Consider the following 27,377-nt stretch of genomic DNA (forward strand, 5'->3'; position numbering starts at 1 on the left):
GCTTCAACCTAAGTACACAGATCTTCGTTCCACTGAAATTTATTAAGCAAGTCTTCTCTACATTATTGTTTAGGCCTTTGCGTGTGTCGTGAATAGAATATTTAAAGAATTCTCCATTATGTGGCTATATTCTGGTAGCTAGGGACCAACAGTGATTAATATATGTGAAAAATAAGTCAGTTTGATATCTCTTAATGAGTACTATGGGAAATCATAGGTAACAAAAGGGGCTTTGGTACACAGGGGCTTGCTTGTAGGTGGCCCACATCACTGCCATCCAAGCACTTGCTTTGCAAGCCTGGGCCTCTGAAAACAATGACAGAGTCACGTGTGGCCAGAGAATTCCTAGGGTGACTCCGTTTCGTGCCTTGGCATATTCTGTTCCTGGATGGAATGTGGGCATATTTCCTTGCTCACCTTCCCACTTATGGTTTCCCCTTAGCCACACTAGGAGAGAATCTATTCAAAGGAGAAGAGGCCTCAGATTTAATTAGCTCACCTCCTGGAAGCCCTGCTGCGGTAGTCCCCGTTTCAACCATGGTAGTTGTGGCCGCTAACAGAGGAAAAAAGGGGAGGAGTAAGGTCCAGGATTTGGGAAATTCATACTACATGTTGACGTAATATATTATGTAAGAAGCCAAAGTCTAGTCTGTGCTTGTATTTTCAGACTTACCTGTGTTGCGGGTTCCAGGCTCCAGAGTTTTCCCAGACACTATACCAGTAGTACCTACAGGAAAGGGGCACTTGTCACAAATTCAATTGCCTGCTCACATCCTGTTTTAAACAGGAACCTAAAGTCTCCATGCAACACCGAGATTCAACTTTTAGTTCCTTCATTCATCCTTAAGCTCCTCATGTGAAAATATTTCTATAACTCCTTTCTGACTTAAGTATCACACGTCTTATTTTGGAGAAGAGAGTAGAATTTCTCTCCACATAACTATTTATGTGTCATTAATTTGTCTTCAAGGTGGTCTGGTGAAGTGTTTTTTAGACTAATGCAATAAAGAGAGTTGTGTAAGACCTGGGGTGTGTGTGTGTGTGTGTGTGTGTGTTTATCCGCTGTTATTATGAGGGACAAGTACCAGTATGTGATACTCACCTGTCGCTATCCCAATTCCAGTTGCTTTGCTTTCCCCAAGGAACGTCGTTGCCTCTGAGGGAGAGAGACAATGAGGAAAGACGTGACTGGAGAATATTTCAGAACGTGGAAAAGATAGGGTGGTGCCCCTGTAATGCATAATCCCAGAGGAGACATCTGATTTCTGAGAGGAGATGCACAAGAGTCTGTTTCAACTTGCTGCCTCACCTGTTTTGGAACTTCCTGGGGCAACAGTTGTGCCAGGGGCTACGCCCGTGGTGCCTGAAACACAAAAGGGACTACGGTCACCGCACGGCCACGTTTCTTTTCTAAACCAGGCACCTGAAAAACACCTAAGCATATTTTCATTTCTTATGACCGGCTCACTGTCCAACTCTCCTTGGATGATGAGCACTGTGATTTTCCTCATTAACCGCTTTATTACTAAAATTTGCAGCGCGACTGTGTGCTCTACGTGAGACCACCTTCCAGGCATCACTCTATTCTGGTAAACTCGTTGGGTGTCCTCCACACTCACCTGTTTTCCTCCCAGTGACTTCACTTTCCGATGCTACAGTGGTACCTGCTGTGGGTTGGAAGCAGAAGGAAGGAATGAGTGCTCCGAAAACCCCAGACACTGGGACAATACTGCGCTCTTGCTTGCTTTGCTGTAAAATGCCTACGTCTCTACTGGGCAGACGTGTTCCCAGGGTTTATGGAGCTCTTCTGGCATGGTCAGGGATAGAAAGGCCTCTCCTTTCTTACACGATTTGTAATTTCACAGGAGAAATCACTTAGAACTCTTGGGACAATCGTGCTATGTTGAAGGTTACAGCCATAATTCCGACCTCTGTTATGAGTAGTTTAGCAGGACGAAATTTCAAAACTCATAATAATTCATTCGCCCAAATGTAGTGTCAGTAAAGGAAATACGAACTTCTCCCCAGAAACATTTCCTCTCTGTCGCCTCTCCTACGGGCACCATTATTAGTGGTTAACAGAAGGCACACACTGCTTGTATCCCCCTGCACGGGTGCCTGCACCTTCTCTGCAAGTCGTGGCCTCTGAGGGAGAAAACAGGGGAAGAGCAAGTTCTGGGAGTTTGGGATTCTGGGAAGAGGTGTCTGCATTGCTTTTCCTTCAGGAAGTCTACAAAAAATCATTTCCATCATGTCCATGTCGAAGGTTTCCGTATCATTTACACTCAACCTGTGTTGGAAGTACCTTTTAAAAAAAAATTGCTGTTGTTCAATATCCCTTTCTCCATTTTTCACTGCATTACTCTCCCCTGCCATTTGTTTTAACAGATATCTGAGCTCTCCGGTTTATGCACTGAGTGATGGTGTTGAATGGTCCCCATTCAACAAAGGTAGGACCTAGTGGATCAGGAGGACGAGTATCGAAATCAAACACCTCATTGCACTAGGACCAGAAAGGGTTTTGATATCAGTGAACAAAATCGGACAAAAATACCTGCCACTTGGAATTTATATTTGAATGTAAATGCTAAAAGAGTGCAGAAAACAATCAAGAAAAAGTGAAATGTTCTATAGAACACACTTGTTTGCCTGCCTTTTAAATCTCTTCCATTTTAAAGAAGACATCAAATGAAAAAAGCTAAAGAATTTCAGGAAAATGATAGGTGATGATAAAAAACATTCTGAGAAATACGGTACTGTCTTTTTTTATGACGGGGATATTTCTAGACTTATTTATTCATTTCCTTGGGTATGTTTGTACACAACCAACGTAAAATGTAAGTCTTATGTATGGAAACCAGTACACTTTTGTTAGGATTTCAGAAGGCATAAGGACAAAAAAAGAAAAAGCCCTAAGCTACCAAAATCCAGTACGAACTTCCTGTTTCATTAAGCTGATGAACGATAACTTCTGCTACCACATTTTCTCTTCTAGCTGCTGATACACAATTTCTTTAGTGGACATTTGTAATCTTATATTTACTTACCTGTTCCTTTAGGCTGTTCCAAAGGGACTGGAAATTAAAAACAAATATATATATAATATATATTAGTTTTCGTAGGTTATATGTTAACAATATATGATATAATATATAATAAAATATAACAACATAATATATAATTTTATAGGCAATTTCCATTATGTTATATAGTAAATAACATGTTATTTATTATTTAAATTAAATAATTTAAATATATAAATTATATATATTCGTTAGAAATAAATTTATCATGATTTATAGTGATTTATTCGTATTAAATTTTTTTGGAAGAAAATCACAGTCCGTATTGTGTTTCTATGGCAAAAGTAGAAAAGATGAAATATTATTTCAAACTACATTGTGTAGAAATATACTTTTGACATTTTAATTTCGACTTACCTTCAGCTAATACTGGTGGAATTTTGTTATGTGGGCCTAAGAGAGGAAAGATTAATTTCATGTTTCAATTAAATAACATAATTCTTGAATTCATTTTAAAAATTTATACCAATGCTACAATTGCCATTATATATAGAAGTTTTTAATTGAAAACAGGAGTGTATTTCCATAAAGTTCACCTAGACATTCAAGTCAGGATGAGAGATATCCTGGAAGAGAAAGCGTAACCTGTTCTCGCACAGAATCAATGCTGAGGTACATGTTATCCAAGTGAAAACAAAAACCGTTGTTTCTCCCAAATAAAATTTGTACACACAGTAACTCTTGTTTGGGTTCACTTAATTAAACACTAAAATCTCAAATTTGGGAAAACCCAAAAAACCATGTATGCATAAAACACATACTGTGCCCTAATAATCACATATCCTAGAAGCCATGCTATTAATTCATAATATAATTATGGTATATACATGATATACAGATGTGAATTCATTTACATAACCATTGAATTTTGTTATATGGGCATAAAACAGGAACGATTAATTTTATGTCCAATTAAATAACATAGTTCTTGATTTCCCTTTTAAAAATTTATGTCAGTGCTACAAGTGACACTATATATAAAAGTTTTTCATTGAAAACAGAAGTGTTATTTCCATAGAAGTTTACGTAGACATTCAAGTCAGGAAGAGGGATCTCTTGAAAGAGAAAGTGTAACGTGTCCTTGCAAGGAATCAATGCTGGGGTACATATTGTCAAACAAAAAAAAAACCTTTTCCTTTTTCTCAAGTGAAATTGTACACATAGTAACTCTTATTCGTATCCACTTAAATAAAGACTGAAATCTCTCATTTGGAAAATCCAAACTCCAAAGGAGGATAGGACACATACCGTGCTCCCAGGCCACATATCCTAGAAGCCATGCTATCAATTCATAATATAATTACAGTGTTCCATAAATAACATACAGCATGCTACTTCATTTACATAACAATTGATTGAATAAAGAATACTTATGAATTTCGTCTCAGTCAAATTTTTGAATTAAGTATCTTCTCGCGGCTCTAGTGTGTAAAATGAATACACATAAGGGCGTTTTCAATAGTTAGAATACATGGAGCATAACTCTTTATCAGAAAAAGATTATAAGCAGCCGATTCATTACGTAGTAGAAAATTTAGTCAGCAAAGTGTACATTCTACTAGGTACCCTGCAAACTGAAAAAGGACGTCTTCCACAACTACCATGAGGCATTACTAGTGCAGAAAGATAATATTGTACTGAACATTAGGAAAAATAATTTAGCCCATGTACTGCTGGGAAAAAACTGCCCTGGAAGTATTTATAAAACGTACGTCAGGTTCGAATAATTGTAAAAAGAAGGAAGTGATATAATTCTTGATTAATTAAACACTAGAATTGCAGTTTCGTCAAGTGAAATGCACCAAGTCTTCTGGTTCAGAACAATGCCCCGGTTTCACTCACATAAAATATTTTAACCCACTTTTTATTACCTGCTGTTGCAGTTATTACAGGTAGAAATGGGGAAACTTTCTTTTGTACATAGAAAAGCAAGATTTAGATGTTAGGAACGGGTCTTTAAAGACCGTTGTCTGTTTGCCTTGCAGGGTGACATTGTGCTGAAGAACACGGGTCTGCGGTCGGTAAACGACGGATCACAACACGGGCTCCGCCGTGGGACTGGCTGTAGATCCTGGACCAAATTAGGTAATGGCTTTTTTAAGTTCCTCGTGAGTAAAATAGAGAACAATGCTTATTCACTTAGATAAAATGAGTAATATGTTTGAAGACATTCTCATTATTCAACTGGTCTTTTGACGACTAATTTTACCATTTTACCTAGGCCCTGAGCATGAAAATAAGTCAAAAGTACATCTCACTTCCCCTGTTTACTTACCGGCACTGAAACTTTCAGGTGCAACTGTAGAGCCAGGAGTGCCACCCGTGGAACCTGGGATGAAAAGTAGAAAGGCACAAGCAGTATTTTCATTGTGGGGGGGCTCCTACCTGGACAGGATCAATGTAACTACTTTGAACCCGGTCGTTATACTTTCAGTACTGGTGTGAAAGCACGTAACAACATGAAAGGACCTAAACGCCGCATGACTTGGATCTGATTTTCTACCTTTTATATTTACAATACACAGATATCCATTATTAGACTTAACAGAAAACCCCACTTTGAGCGACAATGTCGCAGGAGCGTCCCTTCCCATTCTTCCGATTTACCACCTGTGCTTGATCTCATTGTGCTTTCACCTGCTTCAGTGGTTGCTCCATATGGTTCTTCGGGTGTGCCTGGGGAAAGAAATAATCGATCTTTATTTCCCCGTGGTTCCGTTTAGGACGAACAATAAACTTATTTCCACGCAAGTGCATTTGAAATGTCACTATGACTCATTAAGCTAGAACGTAATTTAATCATTTCTCCAAAACTTCAGTGTTGAGCAACTAACTGAAGCGCGTCTCCGTAACTGGGGGACCCGCCATGCTTGTGCTGAATCGCCCAGGGGGCCTTGCCTGCTCCGCTCCCGGAGGTTCCTGCTCCTGCTGTGCTTCCCCTGCTGGGCCCTCTGGTAGTTCCCGCTGGCCCTCGGGAGGCTCCTGGTCAAAAAAGAGAAGTAGCAGGGGTGAGAAATTAAATTATTAAGAAGTACAAAATATCAATTTGAAGCAATCACGTTCTACAGAGCACCCAGCCATATTCAACAGTGTTTCCTGTACAAAGTCCAATGCTGATAAACTCATATGTATCGTTCAAAATTGAGCCTGAGACAAAGACTAATATTGGCTCTACTGGAAGGTCTGCTTTAAGCGGACTTGACTTACCCCCAGATGCGGTCATCTCTATTCCTGGCTTCCCCGTTGTTCTTCCTCCTTCACTGACTGTCACCACTGATGTCCCTGTTGTCCCCAGGACTCCAGTTGATGCTTGCGCTGTCCCCAGTTCTTCTGCTAACGTTGCTGATGTCCCTGATGTTCCCCTGAATGAGCCAGTGGTCGCTGAACCCGCAACAGATGTTCTAGTTGCCGCTGGTCTCCCCGTTGAAGGTGGCCCATGTGTTCCGGACCCTCCCTGACGTGACCCTGTCGTCCCTGGCAATCCAGCTCCTGAACCAGTTGCCCCTGATCCTCCAGCTGTTACTCCAGTGGTTCCAGACGTTTCACCTGTTGGGCCACTTGTTCCTCTTCCCTGACCTGATGGTCTAGTTGTCCTTGATTTTTCAGATGATTCAGTTGTTTCCGAACCTGTGGAAGATGTCCCTCTTGATCCCGGTTCTCCAGTAGATGGACCTGTGGCCCCTGGTGTTCCAGTCGATGGCTCATATGCTCCTGACCCACCTGGAGTTGACACACTTGTCCCTGGCAATCCAGCTGCTGACACAGTGGTCCCCGATCCTCCACGTGCTACTCCAGTGGTTCCTGACATTTCAGCTGTTGGGCCAGTTGTTCCTGTTCCTGGGCCTGATGGTCGCGTTGTCCCTGATTTTGCAGGTAACGATTCAGTTGTTCCTGAAACTCTAGCAGATGCTCCGGTTGTTCCTGAGTGTCCTGTGGATGATCCTGGGGTCTCTGATTCTCCAGAGGCTGATCCACTTGTCCCTGATCCTCCAGCTGATGGTTCTGTCGCCGATGATGGTTCAGGCGATGACCCAGGTGCCCCTGGCGTTCCAGTTGCTGCTTCACTTATCTTTGATGAAGGTCCAGTTGTCTCTGAACCTACAACATGTGATCTAGTGGTTCCTACTGTTCCCGATGAGGACCCTCCACCGCTGGACACTCTCCCTGATGGGACAGTTGTTCCTGGCGCTCCAGTTGTTGGTGCAGGTGTTCCTAGGTGCTCAGAAGATGGCGTCATCGTCCCTGACCCCTCAGCTGATGGTTCAGTTGTTCCCGATTTCCCAGGTGACGGTCTGGATGTCCCTGTCACTCCTGCGATGGTCCCCTTCGTCCCAGATACTTCAGATGACGGTTCAGTTTTCCCTGTCCCTCCAGGTGACGGTCCCGTTGTTCCTGTCACTCCAGAGGATGCTACTGTTGTGGTGCCTGATCCTGCAGCCGATTGTCCAGTTGTGCCTGTGAAAACACGTAGTAAAAATGCAACTTTCACAGCTGCCTTGGTCTTCCGTTAACCTGAGAGTCATGCTGCTTTCTTTCCAGACTGTGGCTTTCACGCCTCGTTGTCCCTGTTGCAACTAACATAGTTCATACCTTTGAACTTTCTACAGTCTAACTTCTCCCTAAGTCTTTCCTCATTCAGCAGTTTTGAATATTTTATGCATCATGTAAATTCTTGAACTTTTAAGTGTTACCTCTCTTTACCATGAGAAAAACACTCTCACATGTACAGTATTACTTCCCATTGTATCGAGGAACAGTTTCAAATAGTTTCAGTAGATTTTCTCAGATACAGCTAGTGAGCAGATAGTTCTCTGATCCCTCAGAGAATCCTAGCAGATGTGGGACACATGCAGGAATATAAATAACATTATTCTTTAAGCAAACAAACAAATTCACAAACAAAGAAAGCCTCAAAGTACTAACATAAAGAGAGGTCATATTCAGCACCTAAGATTTTGTTTGAGGGGACTGGCAAGCAATGTCTCTCTGGAAAGATGTCATTTATTTTGAGTTGTGACAAAAAAAGCAGAGAGCTATATAAAACTCTGGAGAATTTTCAATACCGGTAGTGGGAAGAGCCACTGCCAAACATATCAAGAAGAAAGGGGATACATGTGCTGGAGAAGCAGTCTAGGTGGTCAATGTATATAAAACTAGAATTTTAGTGTGAGGACATTAGTAGGTGAGGGCATACCCATTGGCTTGAGTGAGTTATTGTGAAATGGAAGGAAAACTACACATTTTTCTAAATTCAATGCAATACAATTTTATGCATTCCATTCTCTCCACATATGCAGAGAATATGTGGTAAGGGGTGCATAAGAGAAGGAGAAATGCTAGTAGGACGTAACTTCAGGAACCCAGACGATTCATGAGTACCAGGAGCCAAAGTAGTGATAGAGGAGATTGAGAAGAGGAGATAGGTTCAGGAGTGCTTTAGAGATAGATTTAATGAGTCTCGGTTGTATGTAGGAAGTTCTATTGGAAAGAAGACAGGCATCAAGGATAATCTAATTTTTTTTCTGAGCAAACTGAGTCTGCCATGGTACCATTTCTTGATATAGAGAAGACAAGGGGAAGTGTGGGTATGAAAGGAAATCAAGAACTCTGTTTAGGGTATGCTAAGTCTGAGATGCCTACGAGACATACCAATGTAAATGTCAACTTAGCAACTGAGAGTGAATCTAGACTCCCAGAGATGCCAAGTATGGAGATACATGTTTGAAAATTAACACCTAAACTGTCTTCAATCCGTTCCGATACTTGACTTGCATCCTAAGACTAATCAGCTACGCCATACTATGCTTACCTTGTCTTTGGCTACCAGAAACCCCTCTATATACTCAAGCAGGGAATACCCTTAACCAAGTCACATTTTTCATGTGTCTACAAACTGAAACATCAATTTCATTCTCACTCAAGTAACTTTGAGTTAGTGTTCTGTTGGAACCCTTGAAGCATTTTTCCCAATGTATCTCATGTCCCATCATCTGTGACATTGAGTAAAGCAAAAATATTGACTTTCCTCTCTCATCTCTGATATTCTAATCCCATACCGGGATTTTCCTCTTCTATTTTCACTTCTTACTTCTGCCACAGCACATTCTTATTTGAATTATTTCTACCCTTTCTTCTGAAATCCTCATTCAATTATTTTAATAATTTCTTCGATATGCTTAATTGTTTATGAATAGCTTCTACCTCCTCTCCACTTAAATCCTGCAAGAGTCTAGCATAACGCAGAATGCTCTAGATGTGAAATCCAAACATAAGAATTCTAGGAGGGATGAGATAAGGATGGAAACCTTGAATTTGTAGAGACATGGATCTACAGGGTTGCATGTGTGGACACGTGCATGTTTCCAGCAAAGCTCCCCTATGTGGGTTTAGCAGAAAATAGCCTACTTCCGCTCACATTGCCAATCCTTCCAATAGGTTCTCTTTTACATGGCCTGTTTGTTTATTTCATCTGAATGAGAAGAATACAGACATTTGATCCTTTCCCAGACTAGGCACTCCTATCCATCTACTTGGTTATTCACCAAATATCCACCAGATATTTATCCAGTCAGACACTAAGCTAGGAAAGGGAACGCCACTGTAAACTAAAATAGGCAATGTGGCAAGATGTTGCTACAGTTTTGAGAAAAATGCACAGGTTTCATTTGGTCAACCGTGTAGTGATGGCCGCGGGCAAACGAGTGATATGGAGGACCGATGGTAATGGGAGAAAATAGGACAAGAAATAAAGTTTATAAATGTAACATGTTGGTGGCATCTTAGTGATGGCAAATGACTGGAAAAAGAATCAACAATCCAGGACCACGTCGGGCCCCACAGCATACTCATCCTGTGACCGGATTTAACACACTGACTTTTCAGATACAAAATATGAGTAATTACGAACATGCTGTCAACACACTGAGGGATTATTTGATTGAAGTAAATAAATATATATGGAAACATTTCGTCCATTTTAAAGTACATTTTAAAAACTACACTAAGAGTGAATGTTTTCACTCTTAGTGTACTTTTTTCCAGTTATCATTTTCCTTTTTACTAAGAAGGATTAAGATGACTAGCAATGTTATTATACGGTACGTAATGACTGCCTCATCTCTATCTTTACTTTTCAATGAAGTTGTGCTAAGTACATCCAGGAAAGTCCAAGGTATGCAAAATGTTATACAATAATATCAGTCACATTTTCAGGTACATATATTACTCTATTTTTCAGAAATGTTTACTAATCCTGTTAGTTTCTTTATTCACTTGTTTATTCGTTTTTAGCCTATATCTTCAGTCCTTTGAAACAAGTAAAGCGTGACTAGACACGAGCATTATTTCACAGGGTTCACATCACTGCAAGGTTCATGGATTTCCCTTACAGATGAGCTTTCACCACGTGAGGTATCCTCCTGTCCTATTTCCAAATTCTAGAAAGGAAGATGTTTATAAACCGACCTGTAGAGATTTAGGGAAGCAACCCCTTTTTTAAGTATTCAGATGACTCAGAAAACAATGTCATTTATTAAATTATTCTCTGAAATAGGAAAAGCTGCTCATCGAGATCTTCAATCACGTTTCTGTTCAATTAAGAACTTATGGAAAATGTGTTAATATTTTAAACCATGACATTTCCTATTGCTAAAAAACCACAGCATTTTTTTCACACTAAAGATAGTAGTTTTGCAGAAGAACATTGAAAACATAAAATTTGTCACTTGAAATGTGAAGTCCTTCTTGATGCCTCATAATCTTTTAATAACCGGCCTCCTATCATTCAAGAAAGAAAACAATTTGTAAAACTCTTATCCAACCCCAGTACTGAAAAATTGTACTGTCTATCAATGGAATGCAAAAGCAGCCAGCCTATCTGGTCGTGATTTCGTGCCGTTCATCTACCTGTAGCTTTGCTTGTTGCCAAGGTGTTGTTGGGTAGGGCAGTGCAGACCTTAGACAAAGGAGTGTCACGAAGTGTAGGAGCTGTCTGTAACTCAAAAGAAGTCCCTCACTCAGGAACACTAGGTAAGGACCAAACATAAGAGGAACTATTAGATGGTCTCTTTGTTTTTTGCCTAACTCCACCATGGCGATGTCAAATAATATGCCAGTGATTTCCAAATTGCACATACAAGACATTAAATTGGACAATTTAAATGCTGCACTAGTCTCCTTTAGAAGACTGGAGAAGATCTGGCCTGTCAGAGCTCTGTCTTTACCGGAGATACCATGGGTCACTCTGACTGACACCCCAAAAGCACACATACTGAATAGCAGCCAAAGAATTGAAGGGCAAGCCTCCTAACGGAATCACATATTGGAATTGCAGTGTCCTGATTTTCAAGCAGGGAAGACTTTCAACCACGTATTTTACTGAATGGCCTCTTATAAACAGGTTCCTCTACCAACTCAGATTTTGTGACTCTTTTCTGTTCCTTTATCTCACCTGGCTTATTTGAAGAACTTGTAGCCCCACTGCTGGGAGACTCAGGTGTACCTTCACCTCCACCCGTGGCACCACCTGAGGGCCCAGAGGTACCTGTTGTAAGGAAAAATGAAAAGAGCTCATTCACAGAATTTCTTAAACTATGAGATAACCCATTCGGAGTTAGAGTAGCTTCAAACTGAAGAATACTGAAATCTGTTTTCCTGTATTAAGAATAATAATAATAATAACAATTTCATACGTTTCCAAACATGTGCTTGGACATGCACTCATTCCTTGCTGCATTGGATCTTCATCACAATCGAACTCAACAGAATACATTGCCCCCTTTTGCAGATGAGAAAACTGAGATGACAGAGGTTCGGTGATTCACTCACTTCGCTGCATCATATGGATTCTAGCAGCAGTGTTTACTCGCGGTAGTATTTTGGAAGGTTGCTTATTCTTGGTTGTCCTGTTCTCATCAAAAGTATCCTTTACTTCTTTTCTGATCTTCTTCTGTTTTTACATTATACACCCAAGAATAATTACATTCCCCAGGAAATCTTATCTCCGACCACATTTTGAGTTAGAAAATCACATGTCTTTTATCCAGTGTTATTCTGACTGTGTTATTTAGTCCCTGATGCTCCCAAAGTCTTTCCACCAGCAGCTCGAGTGGTGGCTGCGTTTCCCCCTCCAGAGGCTCCCAGGCGAAAGAACAGCCGTGGTCGGTCCGCACTGGGATCCCCAGATCAGCACGTAGAGATACTGGACCCCCGCTTACATTTGAATCTGAATTAAGCAACAAACCACCATGCACTAATGATTACATCAGGCATATTTATACTAAAAAAGTTATCCCTTATTTGTGTTTAATACAGAAGTTAATGGCATTCTGTATCTTATCTGGCAATTCTAGTCTACAGCGGTGGTTGTATTAAACTTGTTCCCACTACTGACAGTTATTATCCTAAAATGAGAGCCGTTAAAGTAATAGCCATTACTAAACTCACTTAAACTCCTCGTAAGACCTGGGGTCTCTGCTACACTCATGACGGAGCACCCCGAAAGTGCCAGGTGAGCCTGCACGCTGCCTGCACTGCCCCCTGCTGGGCTGGCTCCCAAGGTCTAGCCGAGCTGCTCCTGCCAGTTCCAACAGGAACTTCAAGACTCCGCTGGTACCCCCGATTAACACAGTGTCGGGGGAGCAGGTCCGTTTTGGGCACAGTCCGATGCTGACTGCTTTTGAGGGGGAGATGTGGAGAAATCAGTAAAAAATTCTTGAAAATGTTAATCATTTTCTACCGATTTACACCGCTTGGTGGATGGTATTTGAGTAATTTGAGAGAAATCATCATGGTTCTGATTTAACGTGGCCCTTGTGATAAATGACACAGCCTCTGAATGACACCTCCACTCACCTAAGGTGCCCGTTTCAGATGGTGTCACTTCACTGACTGGTGCTCTAGTCGGTTCACCAGCTGAGGGTCCTGTAGTCCCTTTGAAAATAACCAACAAGCATATATCATGATGTTTGTAAACAGAACAAATTTTACTGTTCTCTTCTTTCAAAGCAGTTTACACTTTTTGGTCACATCCATTTGCACACCACATCCGGAACCCCACCTCAGAGCCTAGGAATTTATCAGGTAAGATTTTTGGAATCCAAAATACAATATGCTTTGCTCTAAGCCACCTCTGAGCATATGTGAGAGATCCACCACAGGTAAGCCCATAAGGGCCGGGAAGGTGCAGTCACGAATATGTGCGTTTACCAATAACTAACAACTTGGTTTTGACCTCCCTGAGGTCAGCAAGAAGATGCTCCAGACCCCTGTGCCCACAGCTGCTCGGGCTCCCTAGGGTGCCCCTGGGGCCGGCGAGTCTCCTGGGCCTTTCCTCCCAGCCCCTGTGTTTCTCTGTTTCTCTGAGGTCCCTGACACAACGGCAGGGAAGGGCCACTCCTCGGGGAGCTGCAGGGTTCTGCCTGTCGCTCTTCTACTGGGACACGATAACCGAGGTTTCCTACGCAAACGTAATCTTAAAATGGAGCCTAAGATTTCTGCAGCTTGATGGTCTAAAGTCACCCACAGCTTAATCCTTAGTTCAACCTGTCACATGTTCAGTGCCACTGAGTAGGCGCTGAGGTGTCCATCCTGCCTTGCCTGATTTTCCTGGGCTTGTCGCTCCTGGGCTTGGTTCGCTGGCTGAGGTCTCTTTCTCAGGTTCTATTGTGGGTGCAGTCGGGGCCCCTGATCCAGCTGAAAAAAATACATATGGCAGTTTAAAAAATGCCCTAGACATGAATCTACTCAATTAATCTTATGACAATCCTTTGAGGCAAGTAATATTCTTCTTCCATGTGACAGACGCGGTGGACCGCCATCGCCAGGTCCCTGGGGCGGTGGGCAGCACGTGCAGGAGCCACACCCAAGCCATCGACCCCTAGAGTCCGTACTCCCACCTTTGCTTCTCAGACAGTCCGAGGTAAGAGCAATGCTGTAAACATTTCAGTCTGCCCCTATTTACATTTTGTGATAATGTCATAAAGTAGAGAATTAAATATATTTAAAATCATCATCCAAAACATTCACTTTTATTTAAGACATATAATTTTTCTGGGTAAATGTACTGTTTCTAAATGCCTGTTCTCTGTTTCAGTCCTTATTACTTCATGAACCTGTACCATCAGAATTGCGTGGCACTCATTCATGGTCCAAAATTTCAGCAGCCCTGTTTAAAACTACTTACAGCCTGATGACAGCAACAAAAACAATAATCCCAATTGACTTCTCATTATTACCCAACCAATTCTCATTCAAATTTTAGGAAATGTAGACTACACAATCATCACCCTAAAGTTTCAGTCACTTCACTGTTCTAATAGAAACCAGTTTCTTCATTTGTGCTACTGTTGATTCTTTTTCTAAAAAAGATTTTATTTAATTTATTTTTAAAAGGAGGGGAAGGTTGGGAGAAAGAAAGAGAGAGGAAGATCAATGTGTGGTTGCTTCTCATTCGACCCCTGCTGGGGTGGGGACATGACCCTCAAACCAGGCATGTCCCCTGACTGGGAATCGAACCAGGGAGCTTTGGGTTCATAGGCCAGCACTCAGTCCACTGAGCCACAGCAGCCGGAGCTGATTGTATGTTATAATACATTTTTATATAAACTATATTTTATTCCAAAGAGTATATGACACAAATTTTTGATCAAGAAATTTGCTAAAGAACTATAAATGTATATGGACACAATCAGACTATAATTTAATTAATACAATCAGACCGTGAATAAGTTAATAAAGGCATAAAGAGAAGCCCCATGCATACTAAAACGTGTCTTTTAGTGATATGTAAAGGAATTTATATTAATCCTAAAAGCAATAAGAATGATTGAAGGATTTTAAGTAGTGGAACCATGATGACACCTGAGTGTTCCAAAGTCATTCCATTATGGTCAATGGTATTGACAAAGTGTAAATTGGGAGGGAAGTGGAGAATGGAAATGGTCTCAACTTTGATAATCACCAACTGCTGAAAGGGCTTCTTGAGTAATACTCCGTGCTGGGCTCCACTCTAAGTGCTTCTGGTTCCAGAGAGGCGGACCTCAGTAGCTGCATTTCTAAACTGTTCTCTGGAGAAGTTGATGCCCTTGGTCTGGGAGGCTCACTGATCACCGCTGCGTGCAGGTGAGGGGAGTCTGGCGAGTCGCTGCAGACACCCGGCGGAAAATGTCTAACATGGGAGCTCCAGCAGAGCAATGCGGTGAAGAGGAGAAAATGCAAGAGGTACGCACGCTAACTGACTCCATAAGGGGTAAGTGGTGAACTAAGTCTTGTTCATTTAATCAAAATTATCTCTGCTTAAGGAATAACAAGTATGTTTTATTCATGAATCTAACAATAGCTGAAATTCAGCCAGTGATGCACAAGGGCAAGCCTATTCTCACCTGGCTTTGGCGCTTTGGGTTTTGTTTTCATTGGTTCGGCATGTATGCTCTTGCGCATAGATCAGGGAACTGTGGAACAACGACAGAGAGTTCGGAGACCTATTCCCTGCTTCTGCCAGCTTCGAGAACTTTCATCATTTTATTTTAATGGCAATCCATTGACTCTAGTCCATGGTTTTTATGTGGATTAAATTTCATTATGTATTGGGGCATTATTCAGAAATTTAAGCGTACCACAGAAATATGTCACAATATTTTATTAATATATGAAATCTAAGTATTGAAGATTGTCCTAAAATTGCAGGTGACTCGAAACAGACACTGGTCCCCCAGTGTCTAATGCCGTACTCAGGGTATCATGTTTCCTCACTTCAGCAGAGGACGGCCTTGGAGAAGAAGCTATGGGAGGTATAGCATGTGACTCATGTCTTTATCTCACCTTCTCTGAAGTCCGTGCCACCTGTAATTTTCTTTTTGGCTCCCGTGGTAGCACTTGCTGATGCTCCTGTGGTCCCTGATGACGTAAAGGAGAAACAAACACATGCTCCTAAATAGCACAACTACACTCCTGGCAATAGGTGTGCATCATTCTAACGATGTGATATGCTGTATGGAATGACGTGATACTTGTGTTAAAAACCAAAGAGTCTAGAGTTTAATTACATATACAGAACACTTCTATCTGATATTACACATAAGTCAGTGGTCTTTAGTTTCCAAAATATCGTTCTGAGCAGCATTGCCTTAAACTGGGTGCTCAGACGTGGCTGTGTGCCCTGCCTCTGAGCTTAACGGCCCTGAAGGTAGTGCATCCTACCTGGCCTGGAATTCTGGGAGCTGCTGCTGCCTCCAGGTGAAACCATGGTGGTGCCTGTTAATGCAAGGACAGCAAAGCTTCAACCTAAGTACACAGATCTTCGTTCCACTGAAATTTATTAAGCAAGTCTTCTCTACATTATTGTTTAGGCCTTTGCGTGTGTCGTGAATAGAATATTTAAAGAATTCTCCATTATGTGGCTATATTCTGGTAGCTAGGGACCAACAGTGATTAATATATGTGAAAAATAAGTCAGTTTGATATCTCTTAATGAGTACTATGGGAAATCATAGGTAACAAAAGGGGCTTTGGTACACAGGGGCTTGCTTGTAGGTGGCCCACATCACTGCCATCCAAGCACTTGCTTTGCAAGCCTGGGCCTCTGAAAACAATGACAGAGTCACGTGTGGCCAGAGAATTCCTAGGGTGACTCCGTTTCGTGCCTTGGCATATTCTGTTCCTGGATGGAATGTGGGCATATTTCCTTGCTCACCTTCCCACTTATGGTTTCCCCTTAGCCACACTAGGAGAGAATCTATTCAAAGGAGAAGAGGCCTCAGATTTAATTAGCTCACCTCCTGGAAGCCCTGCTGCGGTAGTCCCCGTTTCAACCATGGTAGTTGTGGCCGCTAACAGAGGAAAAAAGGGGAGGAGTAAGGTCCAGGATTTGGGAAATTCATACTACATGTTGACGTAATATATTATGTAAGAAGCCAAAGTCTAGTCTGTGCTTGTATTTTCAGACTTACCTGTGTTGCGGGTTCCAGGCTCCAGAGTTTTCCCAGACACTATACCAGTAGTACCTACAGGAAAGGGGCACTTGTCACAAATTCAATTGCCTGCTCACATCCTGTTTTAAACAGGAACCTAAAGTCTCCATGCAACACCGAGATTCAACTTTTAGTTCCTTCATTCATCCTTAAGCTCCTCATGTGAAAATATTTCTATAACTCCTTTCTGACTTAAGTATCACACGTCTTATTTTGGAGAAGAGAGTAGAATTTCTCTCCACATAACTATTTATGTGTCATTAATTTGTCTTCAAGGTGGTCTGGTGAAGTGTTTTTTAGACTAATGCAATAAAGAGAGTTGTGTAAGACCTGGGGTGTGTGTGTGTGTGTGTGTGTGTGTGTGTGTGTGTTTCTCCGCTGTTATTATGAGGGACAAGTACCAGTATGTGATACTCACCTGTTGCTATCCCAATTCCAGTTGCTTTGCTTTCCCCAAGGGACGTCGTGGCCTCTGAGGGAGAGAGACAATGAGGAAAGAGGTGACTGGAGAATATTTCAGAACGTGGAAAAGATAGGGTGGTGCCCCTGTAATGCATAATCCCAGAGGAGACATCTGATTTCTGAGAGGAGATGCACAAGAGTCTATTTCAACTTGTTGCCTCACCTGTTTTGGAACTTCCTGGGGCAACAGTTGTGCCAGGGGCTACGCCCGTGGTGCCTGAAACACAAAAGGGACTACGGTCACCGCACGGCCACGTTTCTTTTCTAAACCAGGCACCTGAAAAATACCTAAGCACATTTTCATTTCTTATGACCGGCTCACTGTCCAACTCTCCTTGGATGATGAGCACTGTGTTTTTCCTCATTAACCGCTTTATTACTAAAATTTGCAGCGCGACTGTGTGCTCTACGTGAGACCACCTTCCAGGCATCACTCTATTCTGGTAAACTCGTTGGGTGTCCTCCACACTCACCTGTTTTCCTCCCAGTGACTTCACTTTCCGATTGCTACAGTGGTACCTGCTGTGGGTTGGAAGCAGAAGGAAGGAATGAGTGCTCCGAAAACCCCAGACACTGGGACAATACTGCGCTCTTGCTTGCTTTGCTGTAAAATGCCTACGTCTCTACTGGGCAGACGTGTTCCCAGGGTTTATGGAGCTCTTCTGGCATGGTCAGGGATAGAAAGGCCTCTCCTTTCTTACACGATTTGTAATTTCACAGGAGAAATCACTTAGAACTCTTGGGACAATCGTGCTATGTTGAAGGTTACAGCCATAATTCCGACCTCTGTTATGAGTAGTTTAGCAGGACGAAATTTCAAAACTCATAATAATTCATTCGCCCAAATGTAGTGTCAGTAAAGGAAATACGAACTTCTCCCCAGAAACATTTCCTCTCTGTCGCCTCTCCTACGGGCACCATTATTAGTGGTTAACAGAAGGCACACACTGCTTGTATCCCCCTGCACGGGTGCCTGCACCTTCTCTGCAAGTCGTGGCCTCTGAGGGAGAAAACAGGGGAAGAGCAAGTTCTGGGAGTTTGGGATTCTGGGAAGAGGTGTCTGCATTGCTTTTCCTTCAGGAAGTCTACAAAAAATCATTTCCATCATGTCCATGTCGAAGGTTTCCGTATCATTTACACTCAACCTGTGTTGGAAGTACCTTTTTAAAAAAAATTGCTGTTGTTCAATATCCCTTTCTCCATTTTTCACTGCATTACTCTCCCCTGCCATTTGTTTTAACAGATATCTGAGCTCTCCGGTTTATGCACTGAGTGATGGTGTTGAATGGTCCCCATTCAACAAAGGTAGGACCTAGTGGATCAGGAGGACGAGTATCGAAATCAAACACCTCATTGCACTAGGACCAGAAAGGGTTTTGATATCAGTGAACAAAATCGGACAAAAATACCTGCCACTTGGAATTTATATTTGAATGTAAATGCTAAAAGAGTGCAGAAAACAATCAAGAAAAAGTGAAATGTTCTATAGAACACACTTGTTTGCCTACCTTTTAAATCTCTTCCATTTTAAAGAAGACATCAAATGAAAAAAGCTAAAGAATTTCAGGAAAATGATAGGTGATGATAAAAAACATTCTGAGAAATATGGTACTGTCTTTTTTTATGACGGGGATATTTCTAGACTTATTTATTCATTTGCTTGGGTATGTTTGTACACAACCAACGTAAAATGTAAGTCTTATGTATGGAAACCAGTACACTTTTGTTAGGATTTCAGAAGGCATAAGGACAGAAAAAAAAAAGCCCTAAGCTACCAAAATCCAATAGGAACTTCCTGTTTCATTAAGCTGATAAACGATAACTTCTGCTACCACATTTTCTCTTCTAGCTGCTGATACACAATTTCTTTAGTGGACATTTGTAATCTTATATTTACTTACCTGTTCCTTTAGGCTGTTCCAAAGGGACTGGAAATTAAAAACAAATATATATATAATATATATTAGTTTTTGTAGGTTATATGTTAGAATATATGATATAATATATAATAAAATATAACAACATAATATATAATTTTATAGGCAATTTCCATTATGTTATATAGTAAATAACATGTTATTTATTATTTAAATTAAATAGTTTAAATATATAAATTATATATATTCGTTAGAAATAAATTTATCATGATTTCTAGTGATTTATTCGTATTAAATTTTTTTGGAAGAAAATCACAGTCCGTATTGTGTTTCTATGGCAAAAATAGAAAAGATGAAATATTATTTCAAACTACATTGTGTAGAAATATACTTTTGACATTTTAATTTCGACTTACCTTCAGCTAATACTGGTGGAATTTTGTTATGTGGGCCTAAGAGAGGAAAGATTAATTTCATGTTTCAATTAAATAACATAATTCTTGAATTCATTTTAAAAATTTATACCAATGCTACAATTGCCATTATATATAGAAGTTTTTAATTGAAAACAGGAGTGTATTTCCATAAAGTTCACCTAGACATTCAAGTCAGGATGAGAGATATCCTGGAAGAGAAAGCGTAACCTGTTCTCGCACAGAATCAATGCTGAGGTACATGTTATCCAAGTGAAAACAAAAACCGTTGTTTCTCCCAAATAAAATTTGTACACACAGTAACTCTTGTTTGGGTTCACTTAATTAAACACTAAAATCTCAAATTTGGGAAAACCCAAAAAACCATGTATGGAAAAACACATACTGTGCCCTAATAATCACATATCCTAGAAGCCATGCTATTAATTCATAATATAATTATGGTATATACATGATATACAGATGTGAATTCATTTACATAACCATTGAATTTTGTTATATGGGCATAAAACAAGAACCATTAATTTTACGTCCAATTAAATAACATAGTTCTTGATTTCCCTTTTAAAAATTTATGTCAGTGCTACAAGTGACACTATATATAAAAGTTTTTCATTGAAAACAGAAGTGTTATTTCCATAGAAGTTTACGTAGACATTCAAGTCAGGAAGAGGGATCTCTTGAAAGAGAAAGTGTAACGTGTCCTTGCAAGGAATCAATGCTGGGGTACATATTGTCAACCAAAAAAATAAACCTTTTCTTTCTTCCAAGTAAAATTGTACACACAGTAACTCTTATTCGTATCTGCTTACATAAAGACTGAAATCTCTCATTTGGAAAATCCAAACTCCAAAGGAGGATAGGACACATACCGTGCTCCCAGGCCACATATCCTAGAAGCCATGCTATCAATTCATAATATAATTACAGTGTTCCATAAATAACATACAGCATGCTACTTCATTTACATAACAATTGATTGAATAAAGAATACTTATGAATTTCGTCTCAGTCAAATTTTTGAATTAAGTATCTTCTCGCGGCTCTAGTGTGTAAAATGAATACACATAAGGGCGTTTTCAATAGTTAGAATACATGGAGCATAACTCTTTATCAGAAAAAGATTATAAGCAGCCGATTCATTACGTAGTAGAAAATTTAGTCAGCAAAGTGTACATTCTACTAGGTACCCTGCAAACTGAAAAAGGACGTCTTCCACAACTACCATGAGGCATTACTAGTGCAGAAAGATAATATTGTACTGAACATTAGGAAAAATAATTTAGCCCATGTACTGCCGGGAAAAAAACTGCCCTGGAAGTATTTATAAAATGTACGTCAGGTTCGAATATTGTAAAAAGAAGGAAGTGATATAATTCTTGATTAATTAAACACTAGAATTGCAGTTTCGTCAAGTGAAATGCACCAAGTCTTCTGGTTCAGAACAATGCCCCGGTTTCACTCACATAAAATATTTTAACCCACTTTTTATTACCTGCTGTTGCAGTTATTACAGGTAGAAATGGGGAAACTTTCTTTTGTACATAGAAAAGCAAGATTTAGATGTTAGGAACGGGTCTTTAAAGACCGTTGTCTGTTTGCCTTGCAGGGTGACATTGTGCTGAAGAACACGGGTCTGCGGTCGGTAAACGACGGATCACAACACGGGCTCCGCCGTGGGACTGGCTGTAGATCCTGGACCAAATTAGGTAATGGCTTTTTTAAGTTCCTCGTGAGTAAAATAGAGAACAATGCTTATTCACTTAGATAAAATGAGTAATATGTTTGAAGACATTCTCATTATTCAACTGGTCTTTTGACGACTAATTTTACCATTTTACCTAGGCCCTGAGCATGAAAATAAGTCAAAAGTACATCTCACTTCCCCTGTTTACTTACCGGCACTGAAACTTTCAGGTGCAACTGTAGAGCCAGGAGTGCCACCCGTGGAACCTGGGATGAAAAGTAGAAAGGCACAAGCAGTATTTTCATTGTGGGGGGGCTCCTACCTGGACAGGATCAATGTAACTACTTTGAACCCGGTCGTTATACTTTCAGTACTGGTGTGAAAGCACGTAACAACATGAAAGGACCTAAACGCCGCATGACTTGGATCTGATTTTCTACCTTTTATATTTACAATACACAGATATCCATTATTAGACTTAACAGAAAACCCCACTTTGAGCGACAATGTCGCAGGAACGTCCCTTCCCATTCTTCCGATTTACCACCTGTGCTTGATCTCATTGTGCTTTCACCTGCTTCAGTGGTTGCTCCATATGGTTCTTCGGGTGTGCCTGGGGAAAGAAATAATCGATCTTTATTTCTCCGTGGTTCCGTTTAGGACGAACAATAAACTTATTTCCACGCAAGTGCATTTGAAATGTCACTATGACTCATTAAGCTAGAACGTAATTTAATCATTTCTCCAAAACTTCAGTGCTGAGCAACTAACTGAAGCGCGTCTCCGTAACTGGGGGACCCGCCATGCTTGTGCTGAATCGCCCAGGGGGCCTTGCCTGCTCCGCTCCCGGAGGTTCCTGCTCCTGCTGTGCTTCCCCTGCTGGGCCCTCTGGTAGTTCCCGCTGGCCCTCGGGAGGCTCCTGGTCAAAAAAGTGAAGTAGCAGGGGTGAGAAATTAAATTATTAAGAAGTACAAAATATCAATTTGAAGCAATCACGTTCTACAGAGCACCCAGCCATATTCAACAGTGTTTCCTGTACAAACTCCAATGCTGATAAACTCATATGTATCGTTCAAAATTGAGCCTGAGACAAAGACTAATATTGGCTCTACTGGAAGGTCTGCTTTAAGCGGACTTGACTTACCCCCAGATGCGGTCATCTCTATTCCTGGCTTCCCCGTTGTTCTTCCTCCTTCACTGACTGTCACCACTGATGTCCCTGTTGTCCCCAGGACTCCAGTTGATGCTTGCGCTGTCCCCAGTTCTTCTGCTAACGTTGCTGATGTCCCTGATGTTCCCCTGAATGAGCCAGTGGTCGCTGAACCCGCAACAGATGTTCTAGTTGCCGCTGGTCTCCCCGTTGAAGGTGGCCCATGTGTTCCGGACCCTCCCTGACGTGACCCTGTCGTCCCTGGCAATCCAGCTCCTGAACCAGTTGCCCCTGATCCTCCAGCTGTTACTCCAGTGGTTCCAGACGTTTCACCTGTTGGGCCACTTGTTCCTCTTCCCTGACCTGATGGTCTAGTTGTCCTTGATTTTTCAGATGATTCAGTTGTTTCCGAACCTGTGGAAGATGTCCCTCTTGATCCCGGTTCTCCAGTAGATGGACCTGTGGCCCCTGGTGTTCCAGTCGATGGCTCATATGCTCCTGACCCACCTGGAGTTGACACACTTGTCCCTGGCAATCCAGCTGCTGACACAGTGGTCCCCGATCCTCCACGTGCTACTCCAGTGGTTCCTGACATTTCAGCTGTTGGGCCAGTTGTTCCTGTTCCTGGGCCTGATGGTCGCGTTGTCCCTGATTTTGCAGGTAACGATTCAGTTGTTCCTGAAACTCTAGCAGATGTTCCGGTTGTTCCTGAGTGTCCTGTGGATGATCCTGGGGTCTCTGATTCTCCAGAGGCTGATCCACTTGTCCCTGATCCTCCAGCTGATGGTTCTGTCGCCGATGATGGTTCAGGCGATGACCCAGGTGCCCCTGGCGTTCCAGTTGCTGCTTCACTTATCTTTGATGAAGGTCCAGTTGTCTCTGAACCTACAACATGTGATCTAGTGGTTCCTACTGTTCCCGATGAGGACCCTCCACCGCTGGACACTCTCCCTGATGGGACAGTTGTTCCTGGCGCTCCAGTTGTTGGTGCAGGTGTTCCTAGGTGCTCAGAAGATGGCGTCATCGTCCCTGACCCCTCAGCTGATGGTTCAGTTGTTCCCGATTTCCCAGGTGACGGTCTGGATGTCCCTGTCACTCCTGCGATGGTCCCCTTCGTCCCAGATACTTCAGATGACGGTTCAGTTTTCCCTGTCCCTCCAGGTGACGGTCCCGTTGTTCCTGTCACTCCAGAGGATGCTACTGTTGTGGTGCCTGATCCTGCAGCCGATTGTCCAGTTGTGCCTGTGAAAACACGTAGTAAAAATGCAACTTTCACAGCTGCCTTGGTCTTCCGTTAACCTGAGAGTCATGCTGCTTTCTTTCCAGACTGTGGCTTTCACGCCTCGTTGTCCCTGTTGCAACTAACATAGTTCATACCTTTGAACTTTCTACAGTCTAACTTCTCCCTAAGTCTTTCCTCATTCAGCAGTTTTGAATATTTTATGCATCATGTAAATTCTTGAACTTTTAAGTGTTACCTCTCTTTACCATGAGAAAAACACTCTCACATGTACAGTATTACTTCCCATTGTATCGAGGAACAGTTTCAAATAGTTTCAGTAGATTTTCTCAGATACAGCTAGTGAGCAGATAGTTCTCTGATCCCTCAGAGAATCCTAGCAGATGTGGGACACATGCAGGAATATAAATAACATTATTCTTTAAGCAAACAAACAAATTCACAAACAAAGAAAGCCTCAAAGTACTAACATAAAGAGAGGTCATATTCAGCACCTAAGATTTTGTGAGGGGACTGGCAAACAATGTCTCTCTGGAAAGATGTCATTTATTTTGAGATGTGACAAAAAGAAGCGGAGAGCTATATAAAACTCTGGAGAATTTTCAATACCGGTAGTGGGAAGAGCCACTGCCAAACATATCAAGAAGAAAGGGGATACATGTGCTGGAGAAGCAGTCTAGGTGGTCAATGTATATAAAACTAGAATTTTAGTGTGAGGACATTAGTAGGTGAGGGCATACCCATTGGCTTGAGTGAGTTATTGTGAAATGGAAGGAAAACTACACATTTTTATAAATGCAATGCAATGCAATGTAATTTCATGCAAGGGAGAGGTACTGCTATATATGTTTAAAATTCCTCTTTCCACTATACAGAGAATATGTGGTAAAGGGTGCATAAGAGAGGTAGAAATCCAAGTAGGAAGTAACTTCAGGAACCCAGACGATTCATGAGTGCCTTTGGCTAGAGTAGTGATAGTGGAGATTGAGAGGAGACAGGTTCAGGATGTGTTTTTGAGATAGATTTAATGCATCTTGCTTGTATATGGGAAGCGCAAATTGGAAAGATGACAGGCATCAAGGATAACTTGACTATTTTTTTCTGAGGAACCTGATCTGCAATGGTACCATTTATTAATATAGAGAAGACAAGGAGAAAAGGTGTGGGTATGAAAGGAAATCAAGAACTCTGTTTAGGTTATGTTAAGTCTGAGATGCCTACTAGACATACAAATGTAAATGTCAACTAAGGAACAACGTGTGAAACTAGACTCCCAGCGGCGCTGAGAATAGAGACACATGCTTGAAAGTTTACATCTAATGTGTCTTCAAACTGAACCAATACGTGACTTGCATTGTAAGACTAATCAAACACCCCATACTTGCTTACCATGTCTTTGACTACCGGAAACTCCTCTATATACTCAAGCAGGGAATATCTTTAACCAAGTCATGCTTTTTCATGTGTCTACTAACTGAAACCTCAATTTTTTTCTCACCCATGTAGCTTTGAATTAGTAATCTTTTGAACCCTTGAAGCATTTTTCCCACCGTACCTCATATCCTGTCATCCTCTGACACTGAGTAAAGCATAAATATTGATTTTCTCTCTCATCTGTGATATTCTAATCCTATACTGGTCTTGGCCTCTTTTATTCTAACCTCCTACTTCTTCCACAGCACGTTCTTATTCGAACTATTTCTACTCAGTCTTCTGATACCCACATTGAATCAATTTGAAAATCTCTCTGATATGCATAATTGTTTTATGAAATGCCTCTACCTCCTTTGGAATTAAATTCTGCAACAGCCTAGGGCTACCCCAAATGCTCTGGATATGAATCCTAATATCAAGAATTCCAGTAGGGGGCGAGATAAGGATGGAAACCTTGCATTTGTAGAGACATGGATCTACAGTGTTGTATGTGTGGACACGTGCGTGTTTCCAACAAAGCTCCCTTATGTGGGTTTAGCAGAAAATAGCCTACTTCCTCCACCACATTGCCTATCCTTCCAAAAGTTTCTCTTTTACATGGCCTACTTGTTATTTTGTTTTGTTTTGTTTTTATCTCAATGTAAGATTAAAGGCCTTTGATCCTTTATCAGGCTAGGCACTCCTATTCATCTGCTTAGTTATTCACTAAATATCTATCAGGTATTTACCCAGTCAGGCACTGAGGTTAGCACTGGGAACACCATTGTAAACTAAAACAAGCTATGTGGCAAGATGTTGCTATAGTTTTGATAAAAATGCACCATGCAGGACAAGATCAACAGTGTGGTGATGGCAGAGAGCATGGGATTGATAAGGGAGGTAAATGGTAATGGGAAAAATAGAACGAAAAATAAAGTTTGAAAATTACACCATGTTGGTGGCATTTTAGTGATGGCAAATGACTGGATATAGATAGAATCAACATACCAGGACTTGGTCTGACCCCATGACATACTCATACTCATCCCTGTGACTGGAGTAAACACACTAACTTTTCAGATATAAAACATGAGTAATTATGAATATACAGTAAACCACACAGTGGGGTTGTTTGATTCAATGAGTAAATATATGTGGAAATGTTTTCTCCATTTCACTCTTGGTGTACTTTTTTCCAATTATCATTTTCATTTTTACTAAAACAGACTAAAATGATTCACAATGTTATCATGTGATATGTAATGACTGCCTCATCTCTATGTTTATTTTGTCAATGAAGTTGAGCTCAGTACATCCAGGAAAGTCCAAGGTGTGAAAAATGTTATATCATGATATCAGTTACATTTTCAGGAACATACATTATTCTATTTTTCAGAAATGATTGCTAATCCTGTTAATTTCTTTATTCATTTGGTTATTTGTTTTTAGCCTATATCTTCAGTCCTTTGAAACAAGTAAAGCGTGACTAGACACGAGCATTATTTCACAGGGTTCACATCACTGCAAGGTTCATGGATTTCCCTTACAGATGAGCTTTCACCACATGAGGTATCTTCCTGTCCTATTTCCAAATTCTAGAAAGGAAGATGTTTATAAACCGACGTGTAGAGATTTAGGGAAGCAACCCCTTTTCTAAGTATTCAGAAGATTCAGAACACAATGTCATTTATTAAATTATTTCTGAAATAGGAAAAGCTGCTCACATAGATCTTTGATCATGTTTCTGTTCAATTAAGAACTTATGGAAAATGTGTTAATATTTTAAACCATGACATTTCCTATTGCTAAAAAAACACAGCATTTTTTCACACTAAAGATAGTAGTTTTGCAGAAGAACATTGAAAACATAAAATTTGTCACTTGAAATGTGAAGTCCTTCTTGATGCCTCATAATCTTTTAATAACCGGCCTCCTATCATTCAAGAAAGAAAACAATTTGTAAAACTCTTAACCAACCCCAGTACTGAAAAATTGTACTGTCTATCAATGGAATGCAAAAGCAGCCAGCCTATCTGGTCGTGATTTCATGCCGTTCATCTACCT

The 27,377-nt window shown here is 41.0% G+C and overlaps 2 protein-coding genes and 1 long non-coding RNA gene across 3 annotated transcripts in view; all 3 read right to left on the bottom strand.

Annotated features, from left to right (window-relative positions):
• Positions 1–425: 425 nt before the first annotated feature.
• On the bottom strand, positions 426–16,348 carry LOC129085123 (apomucin-like). Its single transcript, XM_054591525.1, has 14 exons — positions 16,281–16,348; positions 15,903–15,977; positions 13,680–13,775; positions 12,936–13,013; positions 11,533–11,625; positions 6,291–7,538; positions 5,982–6,065; positions 5,721–5,759; positions 5,359–5,412; positions 3,441–3,476; positions 1,310–1,363; positions 1,103–1,156; positions 674–727; positions 426–553 (listed from the first exon to the last, which is right to left on the bottom strand). The coding sequence occupies exons 1-14, from the start codon at positions 16,324–16,326 to the stop codon at positions 426–428; spliced, it is 2,139 nt and encodes a 712-aa protein (XP_054447500.1). The 5' UTR covers positions 16,327–16,348.
• A 29-nt stretch (positions 16,349–16,377) lies between these two features.
• LOC129084926 (uncharacterized) lies at positions 16,378–18,038 on the bottom strand. Its single transcript, XR_008530637.1, has 3 exons — positions 17,986–18,038; positions 17,676–17,729; positions 16,378–17,522 (listed from the first exon to the last, which is right to left on the bottom strand). It is a non-coding gene; the product is annotated as an uncharacterized LOC129084926 (long non-coding RNA).
• Positions 18,039–19,712: 1,674 nt separating this feature from the next.
• MUC19 (mucin 19, oligomeric) overlaps positions 19,713–27,377 on the bottom strand; it is a 65,296-nt gene continuing 57,631 nt past the window's right edge. The window contains exons 38-42 of the mRNA XM_054591243.1: positions 22,655–23,902; positions 22,346–22,429; positions 22,085–22,123; positions 21,723–21,776; positions 19,713–19,841 (exon numbers count right to left, since the gene is read on the bottom strand). Coding sequence (XP_054447218.1) covers positions 19,750–19,841; positions 21,723–21,776; positions 22,085–22,123; positions 22,346–22,429; positions 22,655–23,902 — 1,517 coding nt within the window. The 3' untranslated portion in view covers positions 19,713–19,749. The remainder of the gene's footprint in view (positions 19,842–21,722; positions 21,777–22,084; positions 22,124–22,345; positions 22,430–22,654; positions 23,903–27,377) is intronic.

This window comes from Pteronotus mesoamericanus, unplaced genomic scaffold, assembly GCF_021234165.1.
Source record: "Pteronotus mesoamericanus isolate MK-2021 breed Mesoamerican mustached bat unplaced genomic scaffold, CSHL_Meso_final scaffold_21, whole genome shotgun sequence".
In the NCBI taxonomy this organism is placed as follows: domain Eukaryota; kingdom Metazoa; phylum Chordata; class Mammalia; order Chiroptera; family Mormoopidae; genus Pteronotus; species Pteronotus mesoamericanus.

Bases quoted from the DNA above. Each gene is read 5' to 3' on its own strand.
- LOC129085123 (XM_054591525.1), bottom strand. From the start codon at position 16,326: ATGGTTTCACCTGGAGGCAGCAGCAGCTCCCAGAATTCCAGGCCAG. The intron at 13,776-15,902 runs GTGAGATAAAGA...TATTTTTTTCAG, and splicing joins TGGCACGGACTTCAGAGAAG to CTGGATCAGGGGCCCCGACT. The intron at 5,760-5,981 runs GCAAGGCCCCCT...TTCTTTCCCCAG, and splicing joins AACCTCCGGGAGCGGAGCAG to GCACACCCGAAGAACCATAT.